Here is a 23566-nt window from a genome sequence, read left to right on the forward strand (position 1 = left end):
AGTTGTAATACTTTCATCATCGAGCAGTAATATTTATTATTCGGAGAGAGTTTTTTGTAATTTAATGGCTTAATCTACTCGTCGTCATTACTGCCGAAGCCTGATCTTTACTTTTGTGTGTTATTTGAAGTCGGATCCTAAATGTAAATTGTGCACTTCATATTTTTCTTTACGTCCACTGAAAAGCATGGAGACCATGTAAGATTTATGAGACTAATAATTCCCAAAACAGAATTGCATTTATAGTCTTAATGTACTTTATCTCAAAAAGAATGTCTCAACCTGCAATATGTCTCAACAAACTGCCATGTCTCAATCTGCAATATGTCTCAACAACCTAGCATTTATATTGCCAGGACCTGTTGGCCCTGGTCAGAACCCACCAGACCTTTATCAGAACGTTTTTTCTTCCAATATGCCCATTGCATCTTACTGTTCCCAAATGTGTTTTTCATCCACAGAACCTAATTACCATGATCAAATGCTTAGGAGCAGAACCTAATTAATCTTCGCCCTCAGAGAGATTTGCAGCAGGCTTAGGGATTAGGGCTTTTTGTTTTTTCAGATTAGTTGAGCTGTGTATTTATAACAATCAAGTGGTGGTGGATGGATTTGATCCCGCGCCAAAGGATCATCATCATGAGGACCAGGCAGCTGAGATTTAATTCAAGGCAACAACAACAGTTCCTGAGTCGTTTCAGAGTTCTCTATTGCTTTGCTATCTAGTCTTCTCTGCATTGCTTCTGTTGGCTTGTGCCATCGCTAGTGTATCGTCCTACGTTGGTCAGGTTTTTCACCAATTCACTTGTCTTTACATAACAAGATAATCAATCGATCCAGAGTATTCTTTGAATGTCCAATAGACTATATTTTGCAGGCATGGCACTTGCATTTCTCCTTTGCCCATTTGCATATATTGTCCCTCTGTGACCTATTCATAATAACAGAATATCATATTTTTCTTTACGGCCACTAAAAACCATGGAGACCCTGCAAGATTTATGAGGCTAAGAATTCTCAAAACAGAATTGCATTTATAGTCTTGATGTACTTTATCTCAAAAAGAATGTCTCAACCTGCAATATGTCTCAACAACCTGGCATGTCTCAACCTGCAATATGTCTGAAATTGATCAACCTGGGAGCCGCATAGATCGTTATGTGTCTCAATTAAGTTTTGTTCTGTCATGTAAAGTAGCTGGTTTAGTTAATTTACAAGCCCGTCTTGCAATGTTTTAGCAGCATCTGAAGGAGCAGGAGATATTCAACACAAAGAGTATGCAGCAATTTTAATGTTGAAGCGTGTGATGCAGTCAGTGGGTAAATGAGTACACTCGTTTATAGTCATACATGAGTTCAAACTTCAAACTGTTATAAGAAAAGTTTCTGATTTTGCTTTTACAGGCCCACTTCTGTGAATGTTAAAGAGGTAGTAGGTTCTTGCCGACAATCAACAACTTCAGCAAGCCCGCCACCCACTTTTCACCTCAGGTTTGACTGATTCTTCCTACCTAAGCTCTTGTGCGTGTTGATATATAAAAAGAAACAAATATGTATATAGTCCACCCCCTGGTTTTTCATATTGTGCCTTCTTTCAAGGATACATCCCCAGAGTTACACAAATTTTTTTGTTTCACTGGTTTAACGAAGATGTTGTGTCCCGATCGCAATCATAATCGCCATGATTCACCCCTCTTAACTGATGTTCAACCTTCTAAGCCATCAGAATAGCTATCGTAAACCTTTCGGCCTAAAACACCCTGTGCAAGCCAAATATTTCATTACACAGAGTATATGAGAAAAACCAGTCAAAAGGCTAAGGGGCGGACTTCAAGCAATATTACACCCGCATCTAAACTGTATCCGGTCTGCAGCTTAAATCACAATCGGCGATTCGCAACTCCCGGCGGTCCTTTATATGTCAGGCCCATGACACCGTCGATGACAGACGATCGATCCACCATTGGACGCGATATTATATTAAGCCAAGTTGTGATGTCGCATCGGGTCCGCAATGTTCATCGCAATCGGCGCTTGGGTGTGGCAAGGCTTCATAACATATGCAATTGTGACGGATGCTATAATAGATTAACTTATATTGCAATGTGCGGCGGGTCCGCGTGGATATGCATCGCAGTCGGGAGTTGCCCCTGGCGGAGGTCCGAAGCGATATCACTATCGGCGATCGCAATGGACTGCATGACATATTGTAGCACCCGCTTCCGAAGTGCCGATGCGATTATCGCTATCGGTGATCGCAAGTCGCACAAGGTCAAGGCTTGACGTTAACGTAGACCCTTCATAGTGATGCGATGCGCCGACCCGATAAAACTCAACACTCCCATGTATAGAGTTTCAAGTCTGCAATCCGCCTCTGATAGTGTATTTTCCCTAGAGCCAAGTCTTCCGCCTCCGTTAGTGTTTATCCTATGTATATGGGCTTTTTGTCTGCCTATAGTGTTAAAGCATGCATACATGGGTTTTACGGGCCCGATAGCTCCCGATAATATACATGTACCCATTGCTCCTTTGATGGCTCTGTCCGCTTCCTTATAGCTCTGCTTGTTCCTCTGTTGCTCCAATGGCTATATGTGTCCTCTGTTGGCTCTGTTTGCTCCTATACTTTGGCATATATGGTCCCCGAATGCTGTTTAAATGCATGCATGCATGTATATATATATATATATATATATATATATATATATATGAGTTCTGCTCCTCTTCGCTCCGTCTGCTCCTCGAATATTGCCATATTGACATCAATGACAATCTGTGTCCAACAATCTCCCCCTTTTTTATTGATGGTAATATTCTTCTCCTCTCCCCCTTTGACACCAATGGCAAAGGAATGCATACGGACTCCCCCTGTCAAACTGCTCCCCCTGTCCTACTACATCTTTATGAATGAACTCGATTCCTTTTCCATCAAGCATAATGGCTTAATCTAGCAGCATAAAAAACATAACTGAAACCAAGTTCATATGATACTGAAATTTCCAGTTCATACTTCAGAGACAGGACAATAGCTTTCTCTAGCTCATCTATCTCTTCTTCAGATAATGAAACATGCATACCTCTGAATTATTCGGTAAGAAACAACCAGATGGTTTAGAAAGGTAATTCAGAGATAAGTAATTGAACACATAAGACAAATTTTGAAAGACCTAATTGGCTGTATTTATAAAAAGAAAAAATCTATTGCACATCCATGTTGTATTCCATAAGAAAGGTGGTACTTATATAACCCTTAGAATTCTTCGAGGGGACAGCTGAGCTTTCAGTCCTGCAAATGATGAATACACTAAAAAAATCCTCACTTAGTATCGTCCCTGGACCCAGTCCTCCTCTATCCATTAAAGAACCCCAACACTTGAGAATTTAATTATTCTCATTTTCTTTGTCTAATGTTAAGGTCAGATTGGGCTTTATCAGGCCAGTGAAAGTAGGGTCACAATTAGGGTTTTCAGGGTTTTAACTCTTTATGTGACATGTTAGGGTTTTATTCTCTTAAGTAACATGTTTGCAACTTTGCCCCTTGTGGGCCAATGCACCTCCACAAAGAGGGAATTCAAATAACAGAAGCCATCATGTGTTCCACCTTTTGATAGGTGGTAGATACTCAGCAGATTAAAGTCTGAAAGAAGAATTGTAAAGTCATTCTTTTACATTTGAGTGTAGTACCCTTTTGAAGCATAACACTCCTGAAAAATCAATATAAAAGCATTTCTCTAGACAGAATGCATCAAGAATTCGGAGGACATAAGCATCTAGTTCTTCAGCATGATTGATTATTTTCTTGTGAATGGGTTGAATGTTCGCAGACATAATCATTTAACTGAAAGAGGAGGAAATATTTATGTGGAGATGTTAAAAATCGTTTCATAGATTCAAATGTGCAAAGCTCAATTGCTTGGGTAGGAACTATCCGAAGTAGATTAATGTCATTGCCAGCCCACAACCCTTTCTAGCCTTGTTCTTTCATCACCTCTTTAAAACTCCCAACAATGTTCTTTGAACCAACACCTACAATCATCCTTGTCCTGGAGGAGCCATTTGCAAAATACATTGGATTCCTTTTCCATCAAGCATAATGGCTTAAGCCAGCAGCATAAAAAACATAACTGAAACCAAGTTCATATGATACTGAAATTTCCAGTTCATACTTCAGAGACAGGACAATAGCTTTCTATAGCTCATCTATCTCCTCTTCAGATAATGAAACATGCATACCTCTGAATTATTCGGTAAGAAACAACCAGATGGTTTAGAAAGGTAATTCAGAGATAAGTAATTGAACACATAAGACAAATTTTGAAAGACCTAATTGGCTATATTTATAAAAATAAAAAAAGCTATTGCACATCCATGTTGTATTCCATAAGAAAGGTGGTACTTAAAAAACCCTTAGAATTCTTCGAGGGGACAGCTGAGCTTTCAGTCCTGCAAATGATGAATACACTAAAAAAATCCTCACTTAGTATCGTCCCTGGACCCAGTCCTCCTCTATCCATTAAAGAACCCCAACACTTGAGAATTTAATTATTCTCATTTTCTTTGTCTAATGTTAAGGTCAGATTGGGCTTTATCAGGCCAGTGAAAATAGGGTCACAATCAGGGTTTTCAGGGTTTTATTCTCTTTAAGTGACATGTTAGGGTTTTATTCTCTTAATTAACATGTTTGCAACTTTGCCCCTTGTGGGCCAATGCACCTCCAAAAAGAGGGCATTTAAATAACATAAGCTATCATGTGTTCCACCTTTTGATAGGTGGTAGATACTCAACAGATTAAAGTCTGAAAGAAGAATTGTAAAGTCATTCTCTTACATTTGAGTGTAGTACCCTTTTGAAGCGTAACACTCCTGAAAAATCAATATAAAAGCATTTCTCTAGACAGAATGCATCAAGAATTCGGAGGACATAAGCATCTAGTTCTTCAGCATGATTGATCATTTTCTTGTGAATGGGTTGAATGTTCGCAGACATAATCATTTAACTGAAAGAGGAGGAAATATTTATGTGGAGCCAAATCTCATCACAGGGATATGTCACTATAGTAAGGATAAAGTATCCTATTAAACATCCACTTAGACCAATTTGGCCTGTTAGACATGTGTTAAACCCCTTTGTTGATGGATGGAAACCAATTCCAGGTAGTCAAACACCGTCCCTCACACATAGACACAGAAAAACTTTATACCTGCTGGGATTTATAATCTGGGATGTTTACATGGCAGCATCCTGTCCCAACCACTAAGCCAACTAGTCAAACAAAAGATTCAGAGACAAACTCCAGTAACATAGCAAGTGTCAGTGAGATTGAATATCAAGGTTGAGAATCTATAGAAAAGCCCACAAAAGAATAGGCTGAATAGATTGGCAATCGATCCTACACAGGCATATTCAAAACACACTGAAGAACCCTAATCAAATGAACAAAGGCACTAAAGTAGGATACTGCGCTCTCGAATAATATATATGTTCCAGAACTGACTCGAGTAGCAGAAACTGATTGCTTTCACTAGTCAACCAACTTAACCATTCTGCATCCTGGGGAGACGCAAAGCCTATGGGCTTTCATACCAATCGGAATGAATAAGAGACAAAAGGCTTTATAAATTTCAGGAAGCCCAAGACCTAAAAAACAATAAGAACAGGAAGAAAAAAAATCTTTGGAACCGATACCTCCTCCCATGACCCCCAACCCCCAAATGGATACTAAGAATAATAGATATTGAAAAAAAAAAAGAAAAGAGTTTTTCTTTCCATTTTGCCCATTACTAAGCAGTAACTTCCAGTAGGATCTTGGACTTTATAGAGTAAGCACCATGTTGTCTGCATAATGCAACTTGAAATTTCCAATAAAAGATTAAAAACATTTCATCTTGTCTCTGAATAAAACGAAGAATGAATGAAGAAAAGTTACTGGATAGTTTCCAAAGGACCCACTGCAGTTTTAGCCATGGCCCTGGACAAAGCTCCATTGGTAAACTCTCTAAATGATCTGCCTTTGAATAAAGTCTGCATGCATATCAAGATTAATAGGTGAGAGAATTTGGGATTCCCATATCAATATAAAGAGACAGAGCAGTCGGAGGGTTATCATTTTCTTCAAGTAAAATTTACTGCGGTGGGTTTAGTATGAAATTCTCTCTACTCGGTTCAGTAAATAATACTTAAATCATTGGGATTGAAATTTGAAATTGAGGATCTCCAATGTTCTACTCTGGAGTCTGTACCAAGGGTAGAAAAGCATACTTACTTGAATGCTTTGCGCAGATCAGGAGCCTGAAAATTTTCTTTGCTGGGTAGTTTGTCTAACTTTGCCTCCATACTTTTCATAATTAAGGGATCCATGGTGCTCAGAGCCAACAGCTCTATGACTTGAAGTTATGGGATTTTCACACCCCACCTCAAGTATGGACTGTTAATCTCAGAAACCCAAATGCCATAGAGGAGACCCACAATACCCATTGCCCGCCTGCATGGTGCCAATAATCCTTTTTAGGTTTCAGAACAAATCCATGAAAATAGTTTGTTGGATCAATTTCGATTATGGAGAACGATGCTATATAGCGGTTAGCCCACCTGTACATAATACTTTCGGTAATTACGCCGTAAGGCGTTTCCCTCTTAAATCCATCCCCCTTTTGCCTACCTGTCATCCTTGGACACCGTACGATTAGATGTTAGATGATTACAAAGACTTGAACCGTCGATCCTTGTGATGCTCTGTGTTTCCCTCGCTGCGAAGGAAAAAAACGTTCACGTAAGGGTGGGTGTGGGGTTAACACTGTTTCGCCTCCATTAATCTCGACATATTTACAGTCGAAAATGGTCCATTTCAGGTTTAACGAGCAAGCCAGGATGGCTACTCAAGATGTCGAGATGAAGGACTCAACAGCCGCGGTCTCCAATTGTTCTACGCCATCGCCTCCTCCGGTTCTCACACGTAAGTTCTATGAGATTTTGCCATTGCAGGTAATGCCTGTTTTTCCCATGTTTGTGTTGAAATTGAGGCATATTTGTGGGTGTTGCAGATCTGAAGATTACTGGGCTTCTAGTGCCCCCCGGTACACGAGAGTTAGCATTGCTAATCTACTCTCGAAAATCAGCGACAAGGCACAGATTTTGGGCTTCATCACACCCATCGCCATCGCTGGGAGCTAAGGCTGCTTATAGCATGGTGATTACTTCATGCCTTCAATGATTCCGGGCTGTAAATGGTGATTTGGTGATTCTGCTTTGGATTTGGTGTGTCTTTTGCAATTGTTGTAAATGGTGATTTGGTGATTCTGCTTTGGATTTGGTGTGTCTTTTGCAATTGTTTTTTTAAGGTTTCAGCCCTGGGGATCTAGGTGGGTGTTGGTTATTTAGCGATTTTCCTTATGGGTTTCTGTTATCGTGAATGTTTGGCCAGGTTTCATATTGATTGCCTCGTGATTTTCTACGTTTCTATGAACTTTTAGTGCTTATGTGTTGATTTTCATGGGTTGTTGCCTTGCATATGCCTGCTATCTTGTTTGCTCAGTGGTGTTTTTGGTTGATTTTCTATCTGGGTGCTTCTGTTTCATGGCTACCATGGAATTTATGCCTAACGGTGAAATACCCACATAACATGCCTATTGGGAGCTGATCTCACGTGTCCTGTTGCCGGTTTTGTGCCTTGGCTTTCTGTCTCATCTACACGCTCTGTTTTTTGTGTCTATGATCTGTGCTTCAGGGGGTTTTCTAGAGCTGATCTTTATTTCTGTAAATATCTGAGCGAGAACCTATGGATCAGAGTTGTAGAAATCAAATCAGACCCATGTGTAGATAGTACTATACTGCTGCCTCAAAGAGCAGGGAAAACCAATTGCAAGGAATCCTATAGAGATTTTGATAAAATCCCAAGACCAGCTTATTTCACCCTTGAAGCAAATGACTTTTCCCCCACAGAGATTCTGAAGCGGTTCTTCTGTGATATCCCCATCCAATTTTGTTCCTGGACGTTTTCTTGTTTTTCTAGCATCACTTTAGGTGTTTTAGGCGTAGATTTGCATCTGGGTTTCGGTCACAAGACATCAATCAGATCCATATAGGATTAGAATGTCTTCACTGGTTTGTTTTCCATGGATCTCTGGCAATGAGCTCTCTTAAGATGTTTTTTCTTTTGTGAAGAAGCTCAGGGATCAAATTGACTCCATATTTATTACGCATCCGCATTCTCACCATGGCCTAAGGTCTAGACTGGCTGCTGACAGATTTGAGATCTTATGCATGTATGGTCTTAAGCACAGTTCTAGACCAGATTAAATTGTCCAGTATTTTCCAGGCTGTTGCATGGCTATATTTTGGGTGTCTATTAGCTTTGTTCTGTTGTTTTCTCTTTTTTGATATTGGCATAATAAATTTTGCTTTGCTGGGTTTCTGAATTTGGCAAAATTATATAGGCTGTGAAACCAGTTCAGTTTATTTGAGATGCAGGTTCCCGGATGGTTTTCTGAGGCCACCAAGCCTGGTAATACCTCAGCTCATGATTCTAAGGCTTAACTTCTTTCCTTTCCTCCATCTTTCAAGCAGTAACCCTATCATGATTTTTCTGTTACAGCAGCGGGGAGGTTTGCTTATTATTTTTGTCTTCACCATTAGAAATGCGGGGCTATCGTAGTCTGGAGGTGATTGGGAGCTGATCTCACGTGTCCTGTTGCAGGTTTTGTGCCTTGGCTTTCTGTTTCATCTACACGCTCTGATTTTTGTGTCTATGATGTATGATTCAGGGGGTTTTCCAGTGCTGATCTTTATTGCTGTAAATATCTGAGCGAGAACCTATGGATCAGAGTTGTAGAAATCAGATCAAATTCATGCCTACCCATGGCAGTAAAGCAAGTGTGAGCTTATGCTTTTTTTGATGCCCCATTGGGTTGTAATAGAGCTAGTTATTTGAAGTGAACTAGACTCGTGCATTTTATGATAAGAGGCTTGCACAGGAGGTTAATGGTGATGCCCTTGGAGAGGTATGGGTTGACTTATCATTTTGTTATTACTGTGATTAATATATCTTTATCCTTCTGTAACTGTCTCATGTTTGGGAAAGTTTGTAACTAGTTGTAATATGTTGTGCCGTCACCTTCCAGGAGTTCAAGGGATATGTCTTCAAAATTATGGGAGGATGTGATAAGCAGGGTTTCCCATGAAACAAGGAGTTCTTACACCAGGTCATGTACGCCTGTTATTGCACAGAGGTAAAATATTAATCTTCAGAATTTTATTCTTGTATGATATGTTATCGTATAGTTTCATACCAGCAATTTAGTAGATTATTCGGATCAATATTTATTATCTTTCTCCGGGCACCCCCTGTGAGAGGAGACAAAAGTTTGTTAGGGGATGCATTGTTAGCCCTAATCTTTCTGTCTTGAACCTGGTCATTGTTAAGAAGGGTAACTACTGAATCTGTTTATTTCATTGATGTGGATATGTTGCAATTCTTGATCCCCTATATTACTTGCATGAATTTGTGGACCTTCTGTTTGTAGGAGAAAATGATCTTCCGGGTCTGACGGACACTGAAAAACCAAGGATGCAGGGACCTAAAAGGGCATCCAAAATCAGAAAATTGTTCAATCTTTCCAAAGAGGATGATGTTAGGAAATATGTCAACACATACCGTCGAACTTTTCAGTCTAAATCAGGTCTACAATCGTACCTTATGTTAGCGTTAATTTCTCCTAATTTGATTTGTTTTGTACAATTTTTTTTTTTGGAACATCACCTATATTGAATAAGTGAATCTTAATAGCAGTAAGTATGATGTCATCTAAGAATTCATTTTCTCTTATTTTTCTATTTTCAGGTAAGACATGAAGCAAAGCTCCAAAGATTCAGAGGCTGGTAACACCATTGACTCTACAAAGGAAGCGTGCTAGAATTGCAGAAAAGAAAAAGAGAATTGCTAAGGCCAAGAGCGAGGCTGCTGAATATCAAAAGCTCCTTGCTTCAAGGTTGAAGGAGCAGCGTGATTGCAGGAGTGAGAGTTTGGCAAAAAAGAGAGCATCCCGTGTTTCAACTGGATCAAAACCATCAGTTGCTTAGTATTATGTGCTTTTATCTATTTATGTGAGGTGAACTCCCTTGCTTTGCATGGCATTGTACTGAGTGCAATTTTAAAATCGGCAAGCAATGATTTGCTTATTGAGTATTGTTTGGGAATATATAGTCTTGGTATACTTTGATGAAGGCTCAGACTGCAGGATTTTGAATATATGTTAGCAACTGTAAAATCAAAAGCATTTTTTACAGCTTTGGACAAAAGAAAAGTACTTTTTATTTTTATTTTTAAATTCAAGTGTTTTTATTTTAATGATTCTAGTTCTTGCTATGGCTGGAACAGGTAGGGTTATATATCTTGTATCTTTTCCTTGATGTTACTTTTGGATTGCAGCCCTTATGATATGTATGGTGCACACCCGCTGCCTTTATGCTCCTCAAAATACATCATGATAATTATTTTCTATCGTTTGGCAATGTGTGATTTTTTTATTATAAATTGAGTCCAGCACAAGCTATATTGGTAATTTGGCCAAGTTGATTATTTTTGGTACCCTTTGATCTGAGGTGAAACTCAGGTAGTGGTAATGTTCCCCAAAATCTTTTCTTATATACCTGGTTTAACTGCAGAAAGCAAGGAGTACTTAATAACAATACATCTTGGCTTGTACTTTGAAAGCACAACTCTGAACTTAAAACACAATTTATGTTTTTTTAATGTATTTGTGAAATTTATTTGCTATTGTTGCAACACTTGCCCATATTATACTCTTCAATGGAAGGTGAGCTTTCTCGTAACCTTTTATTTGTTTTCCCACACATTATATATTTCTTCCTCCCAATTGAACTATCCATTTCCCCATAAAATCCCTATGAATAGGGGCAACAAAATGAATTTTGTACTCACCAGAAAACCATGCTACTTCCAGAGATCAATAAAATTTTCTAAAACTGAAAGAAAATGAGCTTATGTTGTTTCCTTTTTCGTTTCTGAACAAAACTGATATTGGAAGAGATGCAGTTATCTTGCCTTACAAGAGTACATAAAAGGAAATCAGTACATCAAAACCTTTCCCATGCCTACCCATGCCAGTAAAGCAAGTGTAAGCTTATGCTTTTTTTGATGCCCCATTGGGTTGTAATAGAGCTGGTTATTTGAAGTGAACTAGGCTCGTGCTGAAATTTATTTGCTATTGTTGTGAAAACAACAACCAGGTTACAATGTTGTTGCGGAATTTATTATTGGGTACTTATTGCCTGGAAAACCAATTGCCAATATCCTTTTCAAGACTTATGGAAGGATTAGTATAGTACATGCTCTTTCTTTTCTTGTAGACTTGAAGCTTGGGCACTACATGAAGATTCCTCCACGTTGCATGTATGTTGCTTAGGTGTGGCTCTTATAGTTTTCAGTTTTCACTTCTTCTCTAGTGTTCAATCTTATAAAATAATTTATAAACCATAAGTATCATTTTTTCATGGGGTTCAGTTTTTTATTAATTATATTTGAGTCCAGGGGCTAACTTGTGGATGTGCACAGCTTGTGGGCACAATAGTTGCAGGTACAATCAATCTCATGCATTACATGGTGGATGCTGACAAGTATAGAGAATATTTGTGATGTGGACTCTTTGCCTCCTGACAACCCTTGGACATGTCTAAAGGACAAAGTAGCCTTCAATGCATCAGTCACATGGGGTTAATTCAAAATTTTGATTAGGTTTTATGTAATACAAGAGGTTGCATTAGTAAGTTTTGAAGTTACAATAGTAGTGATTAAAATCAATTTGCAATTATAATATTACTGATTATAATGGCTAACAAAAAGTTGATAAAAAGAAGCCCACAAAACCCCAAAGAATCCTTATTCAATCTCCATCCCAATTATGGTATTCATATACATGAAATACATTTTTACTTAGCTTTGTTCTGTTGTTTTCTCTTTTTTGATATTGGCATAATAAATTTTGCTTTGCTGGGTTTCTGAATTTGGCAAAATTATATAGGCTGTGCAACCAGTTCAGTTTATTTGAGATGCAGGTTCCCGGATGGTTCTCTAAGGTCACCAAGCCCGGTAATACCTCAGCTCATGATTCTGAGACTTAACTTCTTTCCTTTCCTCCATCTTTCAAGCAGTAACCCTGTCATGATTTTTCTGTTGCAGCAGCAGGGAGGTTTGCTTATTATTTTGTCTTGACCATCAGAAATGCGGGTCTATCGCAGTCTGGAGGTGATTGGGAGCTGATCTCACGTGTCCTGTTGCAGGTTTTTTGCCTTGGCTTTCTGTTTCATCTACACACTCTGATTTTTGTGTCTATGATCTGTGCTTCAGGGGGTTTTCCAGAGCTGATCTTTATTGCTGTAAATATCTGAGAGAGAACCTATGGATCAGAGTTGTAGAAATCAGATCAGACCCATGCCTACCCATGCCAGTAAAGCAAGTGTGAGCTTATGCTTTTTTTGATGCCCCATTGGGTTGTAATAGAGCTGGTTATTTGAAGTGAACTAGACTCGTGCATTTTATGATAAGAGGCTTGCACAGGAGGTTAATGGTGTTGCCCTTGGAGAGGTATGGGTTGCTTTATCATTTTGTTATTATTGTGATTAATATATCTTTATCCTTTTGTAACTGTCTCATGTTTGGGAAAGTTTGTAACTAGTTGTAATATGTTGTGCCGTCACCTTCCAGGAGTTCAAGGGATATGTCTTCAAAATTATGGGAGGATGTGATAAGCAGGGTTTTCCCATGAAACAAGGAGTTCTTACTCCAGGTCGTGTACGCCTGTTATTGCACAGAGGTAAAATATTAATCTTCAGAATTTTATTCTTGTATGATATGTTATCGTATAGTTTCATACCAACAATTTAGTAGATTATTCAAATCAATATTTATTCTCTTTCTCCGGGCACCCCCTCCTTTAGTGGGTATGTAAGGCGTAATGGTGAGGAGGAGACGAAAGTCTGTTAGGGGATGCATTGTTAGCCCTGATCTTTTTGTCTGGAACCTGGTCATTGTTAAGAAGGGTAACTACTGAATCCGTTTATTTCATTAATGTGGATATGTTGCAATTCTTGATCCCCTATGTTGCTTGCATGAATTTTTGGACCTTCTGTCTATAGGAGAAAATGATCTTCGGGTCTGACGGACACTGAAAAACCAAGGATGCTGGGACCTAAAAGGGCATCCAAAATCAGAAAATTGTTCAATCTTTCCAAAGAGGATGATGTTAGGAAATATGTCAACACATACCGTCGAACTTTTCAATCTAAATCAGGTCTACAATCGTACCTTATGTTAGCGTTAATTTCTCCTAATTTGATTTGTTTTGTATAATTTTTTTCTTTTGGGAACATCACCTATATTGAATAAGTGCATCTTAATAGCAGTAAGTATGATGTCATCTAAGAATTCATTTCTTCTTATTTTTCTATTTTCAGGTAAGACACGGAGCAAAGCTCCAAAGATTCAGAGGCTTGTAACACCATTGACTCTGCAAAGGAAGCGTGCTAGAATTGCAGAAAAGAAAAAAAGAATTGCTAAGGCCAAGAGCGAGGCAGCTGAATATCAAAAGCTCCTTGCTTCAAGGTTGAAGGAGCAACATGATCGCAGGAGTGAGAGTTTGGCAAAAAAGAGAGCATCCCGTGTTTCAACTGGATCAAAACCATTAGTTGCTTAGTATTATGTGCTTTTATCTATTTATGTGAGGTGAACTCCCTTGCTTTGCATGGCGTTGTACTGAGTGCAATTTTAAAATCGGCAAGCAATGATTTGCTTATTGAGTATTGTTTGAGAATATATCTTGGTATATTTTGATGAAGGCTCAGATTGCAGGATTTTGAATATATGTTAGCAACTGTAATTCAAAAGCATTTTTTGCAGCTTTGGACAAAAGCAAATTACTTTTTATTTTTATTTTTAAATTCAAGTGTTTTTATTTAATGATTCGAGTTCTTGCTATGGCTGGAACAGGTAGGGTTATATATCTTGTATCTTTTCCTTGATGTTACTTTTGGATTGCGGCCCTTATGATATGTATGGTGCACCCCCCTACCTTTATGCTCCTCAAAATACATCATGATAATTATTTTCTATACTTTGGCGTTGTGTGATGTTTTTATTATAAATTGAGTCCAGCACAAGCTATATTGGTAATTTGGCCAAGTTGATTATTTTTGGTACCCTTTGATCTGAGGTGAAACTCAGGTAGTGGTAATGTTCCCCAAAATCTTTTCTTATATACCTGGTTTAACTGCAGAAAGCAACGAGTACTTAATAACCATACATCTTGGCTTTTACTTTGAAAGCACAGCTCTGAACTTAAAACACAATTTATGTTTTTTTAATGTATTTGTGAAATTTATTTGCTATTGTTGCAACACTTGCCCATATTATACTCTTAAATGGAAGGTGAACTTTCTCGTAACCTTTTATTTGTTTTCCCACACGTGATATATTTCTTCCTCCCAATTGAACTATCCATTTCCCCAGAAAATCCCTATGAATAGGGGCAACAAAATGAATTTTGTACTCACCAGAAAACCATGATTGAAGGTCTATATCCATACCATATCGTAACATACATAGAACTTAAAGTCAACTTACACTTTTGATATATTGAAGGGTCAGAGGGAGTTGAGATTGATGGTGAATATTCATATTAGGTTGTAACTTGCAGAGTTTTTAACCATAAGTTACATTCCAGTGAATCTAACAATGAATATCAATAATGGTGATTGAATTTTTAAATGGGTGGAGTTAATAGAATTATAACAAGTGGGTTCCGCCCAATATTCCCACTATCTATTATTAGGTCATTTTAATGGTGGTAATTAATAGAATTTGTACTTACATTTACATTAATGGTTTAAAGTACATCATTTTAATTGTGGTAATTAATAGAATTTATTATTAATGGTTTAAAGTACATGTTATCACTGGGAATTTTACCGCGTTGTGTAAAGGAAAATCCCGAGGTAACATTGAATTAGTTTTTAGATTGGAAGTGGACCTTTCCAGCTTAGAGAGAGTTATCTCTCATAACTCAGTCACCCTGTGTCACCTCAATAACTCGTTATTGAATCAGTATAATGGCTAGATATTATGTACGATAAGATTTAAAATGTTGTAAGACAGTGAAATATCCATTGGGCATGGAGTTATGATAATTAGCAAGAAATCTGATGGATCCATTTAAAATGTTGTAGGACAGACTGAAATATCCATTAGGCATGGAGTCATGATAATTAGCCCGAAATCTCATGGATCCTCCATTACCTGGGTATGGATATTAAGGGTTAAAATGTTGTAGGACAGAGTGAAATATCCATTGAGCATGGAGTCATGATAATTAGCAACAAATCTGATAGATCCTCCATTACCTGGCTATAGATATTAAAAGCAGGATAGATGAAACTTTCATAGATTATCGGTGTAGTTGAAAGTTGAATGGAGATGATAGTCCACTACAGTAGAGCATCCAACGAGGATGATTTCTAAAGTAGCTTTAGAAGGAAATGAAAGTATTTGATTGTAAGAAAATAAAGCATCAATGGGAAATTCTAAAATATTTGCTTTCCAAAAATGAAAGTATTTGATTGTAAGAAAATAAGACATCAATGATAAATTTCAAAATATTTACTTTCAATAAAAGATTGAAGATTACATAAAAATAAAATCACCTAGAAAGAAAAAAATTCAACATAAAGAAACAGATAGGAAAGTAGCATCTCAAGAATCTTTGGACCATAAAATCAAGAATTTTTGGTCCAATCAGATTCAATTAATCTCAAATTTACACAGTATTTTTTTCTCTCTGAAACCGAACCCTTTGTCCTTTTTTCATCTGTTTTATAGAGATATTACATATGTTTTTTCCTCTGTTTTATAGAGATATTACGTATGTTTCAGATCCAAAATCTGTGGAAAAATATTAACTACGAAATATTCAACACAAAATTGTACACTGCTTCCTTTCTATTTTCTAAGGGGCAATGTACACTCTGAGTATCCACTTGTGATATTATAACAATGAGCTCTGAGGTCAATATAATGCTCAGACTTATTGAGAAACAAGAGCTGGAGATATTCAATAGAAATAGATAGAGATGGGAGTTTCAATGGACAATCTGCTTCAAACAATTTCAGCTCACGGAGTTAGGAATCGATTTCAATTATTATGCCTCTATATAATTCATTCTCTGATGAAGGATTCGTGGTAGAAGGACCTTGAAAAAAACCTCATTCCTCAGATTTTGGCAAAGATGATTAGATTTCATAAATGACAAATCAAACACCTGTAACCATCACTGTTGTTAGATTTATCCCCAGCAAAATCTAACACTGAAAATTCAAATTCACCAAAGAATATTTCAGAGGAAAATCATTGTGATAATTGAGTAATATGGAGAACAACTACAGATCCGTGCTACCAACATTTTTCCAGGGAAAATAACCTTGCAAATTGAAACCCAACGACACCCTCTATGAAGAAACCAGAAATACCAGGAACCCTTGTCTTCTCGTCAGATCTATCAAAAGATTCATATAACCGTAAGTAATTTCAATACTCTTCCACAAGAATCCTCAGCAAACATATCAGTCTTCAACAGTCCAAAGGTGAGAAATCTCTTCAGAGATGACTTATTGCTTTGGCTCACTGTTTCCAGTAATCCATCTTTCACAATCTTAGAAATGAACTGTGTATGCAAATAGCCATGCTTACAAAGATAGAATTAGATAGAAATGAGGGTGATGAATATGCAATATACAACCAATCAATAGGATGCTCATTTCTATCATTGTTACAGTCACACATAAGTCAATGTCATGCAATCAGTGTTACTCTTACAACATCAACAAATCGTCAAGGATCTGTCACACAAGGTTTCTGTCCTGTGTCAAGGTCTTTAGCTATTAGTGCTATTGGTGAAGCTTCAGACCTAGGATCACAACTTGAAGATAATAAACTGGTAGAGCCTCCTAATCTGAAGATAAATATCACAGATACCCAAAGAAAAGCTCGGTCTTCTCAAGTAATGGTGCTTCTAAGTTTGCCACTGAGGCATGACAACACAAAATTGTACATTGCTTCCTTTCTATTTTCTGAGGGGCAATGTACTCTGAGTAGCCACTTGTGATATTAAAACAGTGAGCTCTGAGGTCAATATAATGCTCAGACTTATTGAGAAACAAGAGCTGGATATATTCAATAGACAAAGATGGAGATGGGAGTTTCAATGGACAATCTGCTTCAAACAATTTCAACTCACGGAATCAGGAATCGATTTCAATTATTATGCCTCTATATAATTCATTCTCTGATGCAGGATTCATGGTAGAAGGAACTTGAAAAAAAACCTCGTTCCTCAGATTTTGGCAAAGATGATTTAGATTTCAGAAATGACAAATCGTTGTTAGATTTATCACCAGCAAAATCTAACACTGAAAATTCAAATTCACCAAAGAGTATTTCAGAGGAAAATCATCTTGATAATTGAGTAATATGGAGAACAACTACAGATCCGTGCTACCAACCTTTTTCCAGGGAAAATAATCTTCCAAATTGAAACCCAACAACACCCTTTATGAAGAAACCAAAAATACCAGAAACCCTTGTCTTCTCGTCAGATCTACCAAAAGATTCATATAACCGTAAGTAATTTCAATACTCTTCCACAAGAACCCTCAACAAACATATCAGAGCATGTGTCATTGATGAGGGCCGAAGATTTCAGAAAGGGGTTCTGGACAGCGGCTAGCACATGTGTCCTAGGAAATTTGTAGATGTAATTAACTTGAGAAGTTTGATTCGCAGACATAATTCATATGAGAAGTTTGATCCACCTACAAAAGAAGAGAGACAGTGAAACAAAACATGACATAGCCTTATAAATTGTAAACCCAACAAGCCATCGAAACCCTAGTCAAAAATAAAACAAAAACTTTTCAAAACAATCGTCAACTTTCCAGAAATCCTTCAACAACATGGAAGAATCGTGCATTTGATATGCATTTTCACCCTCACGCACACTGTGTTTTTGTATTTTCATTAATAAAACATAATATAATTATGGGTTTGGGTTTAGAAATTGTCAAAAATAAAGAGTTCAGGTTACCAAGATGAAAAATAAGAGTCAACCTTAACAAATATCCCTGGACTCCTGAGCTGAATAAACTCCAATGACAATACCTATCTTGTGTCTTAATTAGCAAGGCCCAGAATTATGTGCAATATAAATTCTCTTACCTGAATAAGGAGGAGAAAAATAGAATTCCAAATAAGAGACTAATTATTTTAATTAACTAAATAATAATAAAAAGTAAATTAAATCACCTTTATTTTACTAGATTATTTACAATGATTTTAAAACATACTTTCAATGTTACAACTATTAATTTTTTATGAATATATGTGATTTAGAAATAAACAAATTCAAATTAAAAACTCATTTATTATGATTTTAAAGCATACTTTCAGTGTTAAGCAACCATTAAAATTTTATGAATAAATTTGACTTCACAAATAAATAAATTCAAATTATGAGTAGAATTTTTTTTGGGATAAGTTATGAGATGCAGAAGATTCCCAACCACGGGTATGATACAAGAGAGACTAATTATTTTTATTAATTAAATAATAACAAAAATTAAAATTATTATGATTTTAAAGCATACTTTCAGTGTTAAGCAACCATTAAAATTTTATGAATAAATTTGACTTCACAAATAAATAAATTCAAATTATAAGTAGAATTTTTTTGGGATAAGTTATGAGATGCAGAGGATTCCCAACCACGGGTATGATACAAGAGAGACTAATTATTTTTATTAATTAAATAATAAAAAAAATTAAAATTGTGATTTAGCTCTAATAATCATTTTCATCTTATTGGAGAGAGACTAATTATTTTTATCAATTAAATAATAAAACAAATTAAAATTATGATTTAGTTCTAATAATCATCTTTATCTTATTAGATTCTTTGCTATGATTTTAAAGCATACTTTCACTCTTACACAACCATTAATTAATTGTTATGAATAAAAGTGACTTTAGAAATAAATAAATTCAAATTGAAACTAAATTACTATGATTTTAAAGTAAATTCAAATTAACTCACATGTACAATTTATAGTGTTCTTCCTACCTCTCCTCTCCTTTCGCTGTAGCTTTCCCATTGAGCAACTTGGTAGCTTCATAGTCATGAACAACGATTTATACGCAATATTAATTCAATAATTAATAAAAAATAGTTTGAGGCACCCTAAATCAATTTCATTTCTACTACATCTCTACATTTCATTTAGATTTGCCCATTCCATGTCCTAATTGTTCCTCAATTTATGCCTTACGGTGTTTCCTTTGCAACATTTGGTGAAAATGCTAGTAATAAACAGAACCAATTGAAGTGCTATTCATTACTCTATTGAAGAAGCGTATCTTTGTTTGTAGTATAAATAGTAGCCCTACCTGGACACGTATTGTAAAATCTCCCCGCGGAATAAGCGCACCCGACGAGCTTCTGAAGCTTCCGAGCCGATCGATTGAATTCCCGTTTGAATCAGCAGATCCAATTTCTTCATCATCCTGTATAAAGATCCCGAATTGGTACGATATGGCCGGTGTTGAGGTAAATCAGTGAAGCTCTGCATGTTGGCATTGCCATTTGATGTTCACTATCAAATTTGTTTTCATCATTCTGATTGATTGTTCTGTATCAAGATCTATGGATCCAAACTTCTGTTGCATAGATCGATGGCTTTAGCGAGTATGGGGTAATCCCGTGATGGATTGTTTGTTTGTGCAGGTTGCAGGTTGTAGGTTGTTTGCTTGTTTTTATGTCGCACCTCCCCAAGAAGCAGAGAATGCTCCAGAAACAGGGGAAGGGGCAGCCCTAGTTTTGAACACAGTATTGTTCAAACCAGCCGAAGAAACCGTTGAACAAACCCAATGGAGAGCTCTGTTTCGAAGGGTTTGTATGTCATAGTCAGTCGAAGATAGAGCTGAACCAACTCAGCGGAAAGCTTTGTTTCAGAGGGTTTGTATGTCACATGGTCAGCCCTGTACACTGATTAGTGGCAGTGGAAGTACAAATAACTTGGTGGCCAGAGAGATGGTGGAAAAGTTGGGGTTGAAGCAGTTGAAACACCCCACCCCTTACAGAGTTTCATGGCTGCAAGAAGGCCATCAATTGCTGGTAGATGAGCAATACGAAGTGGAGTTTCATACTGACGAATATAAGGATAAGGTCATTTGTGACATAATGTCGATGGATGTATGTGACATACTGCTAGGCAGGCCATGGCAGTTTGACAGGGATGTGGTATATTGCGGAAAGAAAAATTATTACAAGGTTTACAAAGATGGGATCAAGCATAAGCTTGTGGCCATCAAAGATGAAGAGACAGCAGGGACAAGTGAAACAAGATCACCGTTTCTGAAACAAGTTGACAGCCCCAAAGTGTCACACCCTCATAAACATATACATAAAATAATAAAAAAAAATTTAAAAGGCATAAATGGTAACTCTAATACTCCATATAAATCTATCCCTTGCGCATTATTGCATGTTAATTTATATGCTATGTTAACCTATGCCTTACTGCATGTTAGTTTATATGCCGTGTGGATTTTATATGCTGCATGGTGGATGGAATTATGGTTGGTCGTATGATATTGTTTTTAACTCTAAACTCACCAACCCCTCAGTACATGGCTTATATTTAATTGGCGCGGAGATTTTTGGTCCGGCCGCAGTCTCTGCCGGCACCGAGTCATCAGTTGCCTTTATGGTTTTGGTCCTCACTTTGGCAGGTGGCATGGCATCCCTGCCAAGCCATGTGACACCTCGGGCTCTGTCTTCTCGACCTCCCCGCTCCAAATTCCCGCGCTGCATCAACGGGTGAGATTTATTCCTTAGATCGAATGGCTGGAATAAGCCCAAGGGTATTAAGTTAATACTTAAACCCACAGGAGCAAGCCCGGGGTTCATTTGCTCCACAAGGCCGACTCCACTCTGGTTCTCCGACACCAGTTCGAATCCTCTTAGCCTTCCGAATGCTGCGGTATGCTCATCGGAAACTTGCTCAGGTAATGTATTACCACTGCTTGCATGTTCATTCGCTACCATTTTTGTTATTCGCACTCCGAGTTAAGTTTGTTTGTCCATTTTAGAAGTTTATAATAATCTTTTTCCCCTTTGCTGGTAGTGCATGCAGGTGGATCCGCTCGAGCCCCTTGACAGCGTAACCTAAACGTCTCGGCTCCCTCGGCAATTTACAGGTAGGGGTTACCTTCTGTTTTATTTTTCCTCCTGGGTGCGAGAGCTCTAAGGCTCCTTCGACCCTAATATATCCATATTTGTGATTGTTGCAGTCTGTCCTCCTGATGCTGGTTTTCTCTTGTTTTCGTGCTGATGAGGTGTTTCCCGAGGGAATCCTCACAGCTTATGTGGATTTTAATTGTCTGGCTTAAAGCCAAGTCTGGTTCTGGTGAGATATGATACACGGCGGAACTTATGTGTTCAATTTTTATTTGACTGTGAATTAATTTGGATATTTCTACCCATTTCGGGGTCTTCGGGCACTGATGCCTCTGTATTTGATTTAATGGCAACTATACATTAACTGGCCGTAATGCCAAACTTGTTGGTTAGCAGGACCAGTCTATACATTTTGTGCTTTCAGTTGTATATATAAATGTTTACATTTTCAGGGTTATATTATCTGAGTTCTTTCCTAATTTGCATTCGAAGATTGTTATTCTCTCTGAGCCCCTTCTGGGTTGCTTGCATTTTGAACATTATTAACATGGTTCTCTGTTATCATTGTTTTCTAATGGTTATCCGCCTCCAGCTATGGTTCAGCTGTCCGTCTCGGTGACGGCAAGATTCTTCAAGTTTCCTTATATTTTGTTAATAGTTTTCGAAGTAAATAGAACCATTGCCTCCGTGTAATTTTATCATTGAATCGTTCGGTTATATGATGTTCTCGGCTCGGTTTATACATTAGCGCCATATTTCTTTCCCTTTCTTGCAGAGGTTGGAATTACAACTCATGTAGGGGTTACTTGGAAGTATGTACAGGTTCTTTGTTTTTAATATGGGTTACTACTCGGAGAAAAATTCCTCACAGGTGCGCTCACAGCTGCGGTTGTGCATTCTCTGAGTTGTTTAAACCTAGTATGAACACTGTTTGATGTCTCGTTTTTATTAATCTATATTTGTTGATTCCTCTGTTGGCTGTAAGCTTCGAACATTACTGTTAACGGCATTGGTTGTATTTGATTACCGTATAGTTCCACCATCTCATGCGAGTGCAGAGCTTGTTTTCTTTTCCTGAAACGATATGTTAAATTTCCGGTTTTCGACAGTCTCTTGAATTTAAAATAGGTTCATCTCTTTTCTGTCGATGTTTAAGATAAGATTTATGGCCGGCATCTCTTGCACAGGCTTAAAATGTCTCTGATGTCTTTTCGATACATTACTAGCTGGTTAAGTTCTATGGCATTCTGGCTACTTGTCTCGTTATATGCATTTCTTTTACTAGAGACCGCCTCTGTCTCTTGTTTATTTCTTACTATGTCTATTGTATAATGGTCTATTATTTAAGTTAAACTACCACCTGTTTAACTAAATTATCATCATGATAGTCTGGCATTTAAGTTAAACTACCACCTTTTAACTATATTAACTTCATGACAGTAAATAAAAAAATGAAACACACAGTTATCCTTTGACTACTATAAGTCCACTGTGCATTCAACATTCATTATTCATTTAAATTCTCTGCAGTATGAATTCGTACCTGGTTCGCCAATGTCATGAATAGGTACATTAGTAAATTCACCTGCATTCCAAATCTGCTCTTCCACCCAACCATGAGATCCATCTATAAGACTGGATTCTCCCCCTGAGCCATCTTGCAGGCCTTCAGCCCTCAACAAGATGTGTGCACCTTGTGCCTGGTTATCTGGTCCTCACCAGACTTAACCAGTTTCTTGTAATTTCTGTTTTTCTTTCTCTTTTCTCTCTGGAAAAGGATATTTCTGTCTGTCCCAACAGCACAGAACTTCCTCCCTACTACCAGGACTTTTCCTGTTTGGGAGGGTAGTTTTAATCAGTTATTACAACTGACTTCCTTCTTTGAAATCCTCCTTTAAGGGGCTGCCAGCATTTCAAGAAAAATATTTAAATTTCTCAATAAAGTAGTATATCAGAGTTTTGTTTTTTTTTAAATAAAACAACAACTACCACACTATCTTTTACCATAGTAAAATTCCACATTTACATCTTCTGGGGTCATTACATCTCCCCCTCCTGTGATTGGACATCGTCCCGATGTCTGTTTCCCCTAAACAAGTTCGGGTAAGCTTCTTTAAGGAGTTCCTCATCCTCCCAAGTGGCCTCATCAGGCCCATAGTGCTGCCACTGCACTTTAGCTTGGGAAATAACCCGCTTCCGCAGCCGCACTTCTCTCCGGTCGAGAATGTTCAGTGGTTCGACCAGAACCTCGCCTTCCGGCTCGACCTGCAACCAACAAC

The 23566-nt window shown here is 37.6% G+C and overlaps 1 protein-coding gene and 1 long non-coding RNA gene across 2 annotated transcripts in view; both read left to right on the forward strand.

The window, feature by feature from the left end:
- The window catches only part of LOC149241152 (small ribosomal subunit protein eS6-like), a 76874-nt gene extending 63065 nt beyond the window's left edge, over positions 1-13809 (forward strand). Inside the window, exons 7-8 of the mRNA XM_089370452.1 lie at positions 9515-9670; positions 13464-13809. Coding sequence (XP_089226578.1) covers positions 9515-9670; positions 13464-13702 — 395 coding nt within the window. The 3' untranslated portion in view covers positions 13703-13809. The remainder of the gene's footprint in view (positions 1-9514; positions 9671-13463) is intronic.
- Positions 12148-12556, forward strand: LOC149241154 (uncharacterized). The gene is made up of 2 exons (XR_016246551.1): positions 12148-12255; positions 12358-12556. It is a non-coding gene; the product is annotated as an uncharacterized LOC149241154 (long non-coding RNA).
- Positions 13810-23566: the final 9757 nt, after the last annotated feature.

The sequence above is a fragment of the Pinus tabuliformis genome, chromosome 8, assembly GCF_031772625.1.
Source record: "Pinus tabuliformis cultivar Carrire ecotype Pingquan chromosome 8, CPIR1, whole genome shotgun sequence".
Taxonomy (NCBI): Eukaryota; Viridiplantae; Streptophyta; class Pinopsida; order Pinales; family Pinaceae; genus Pinus; species Pinus tabuliformis.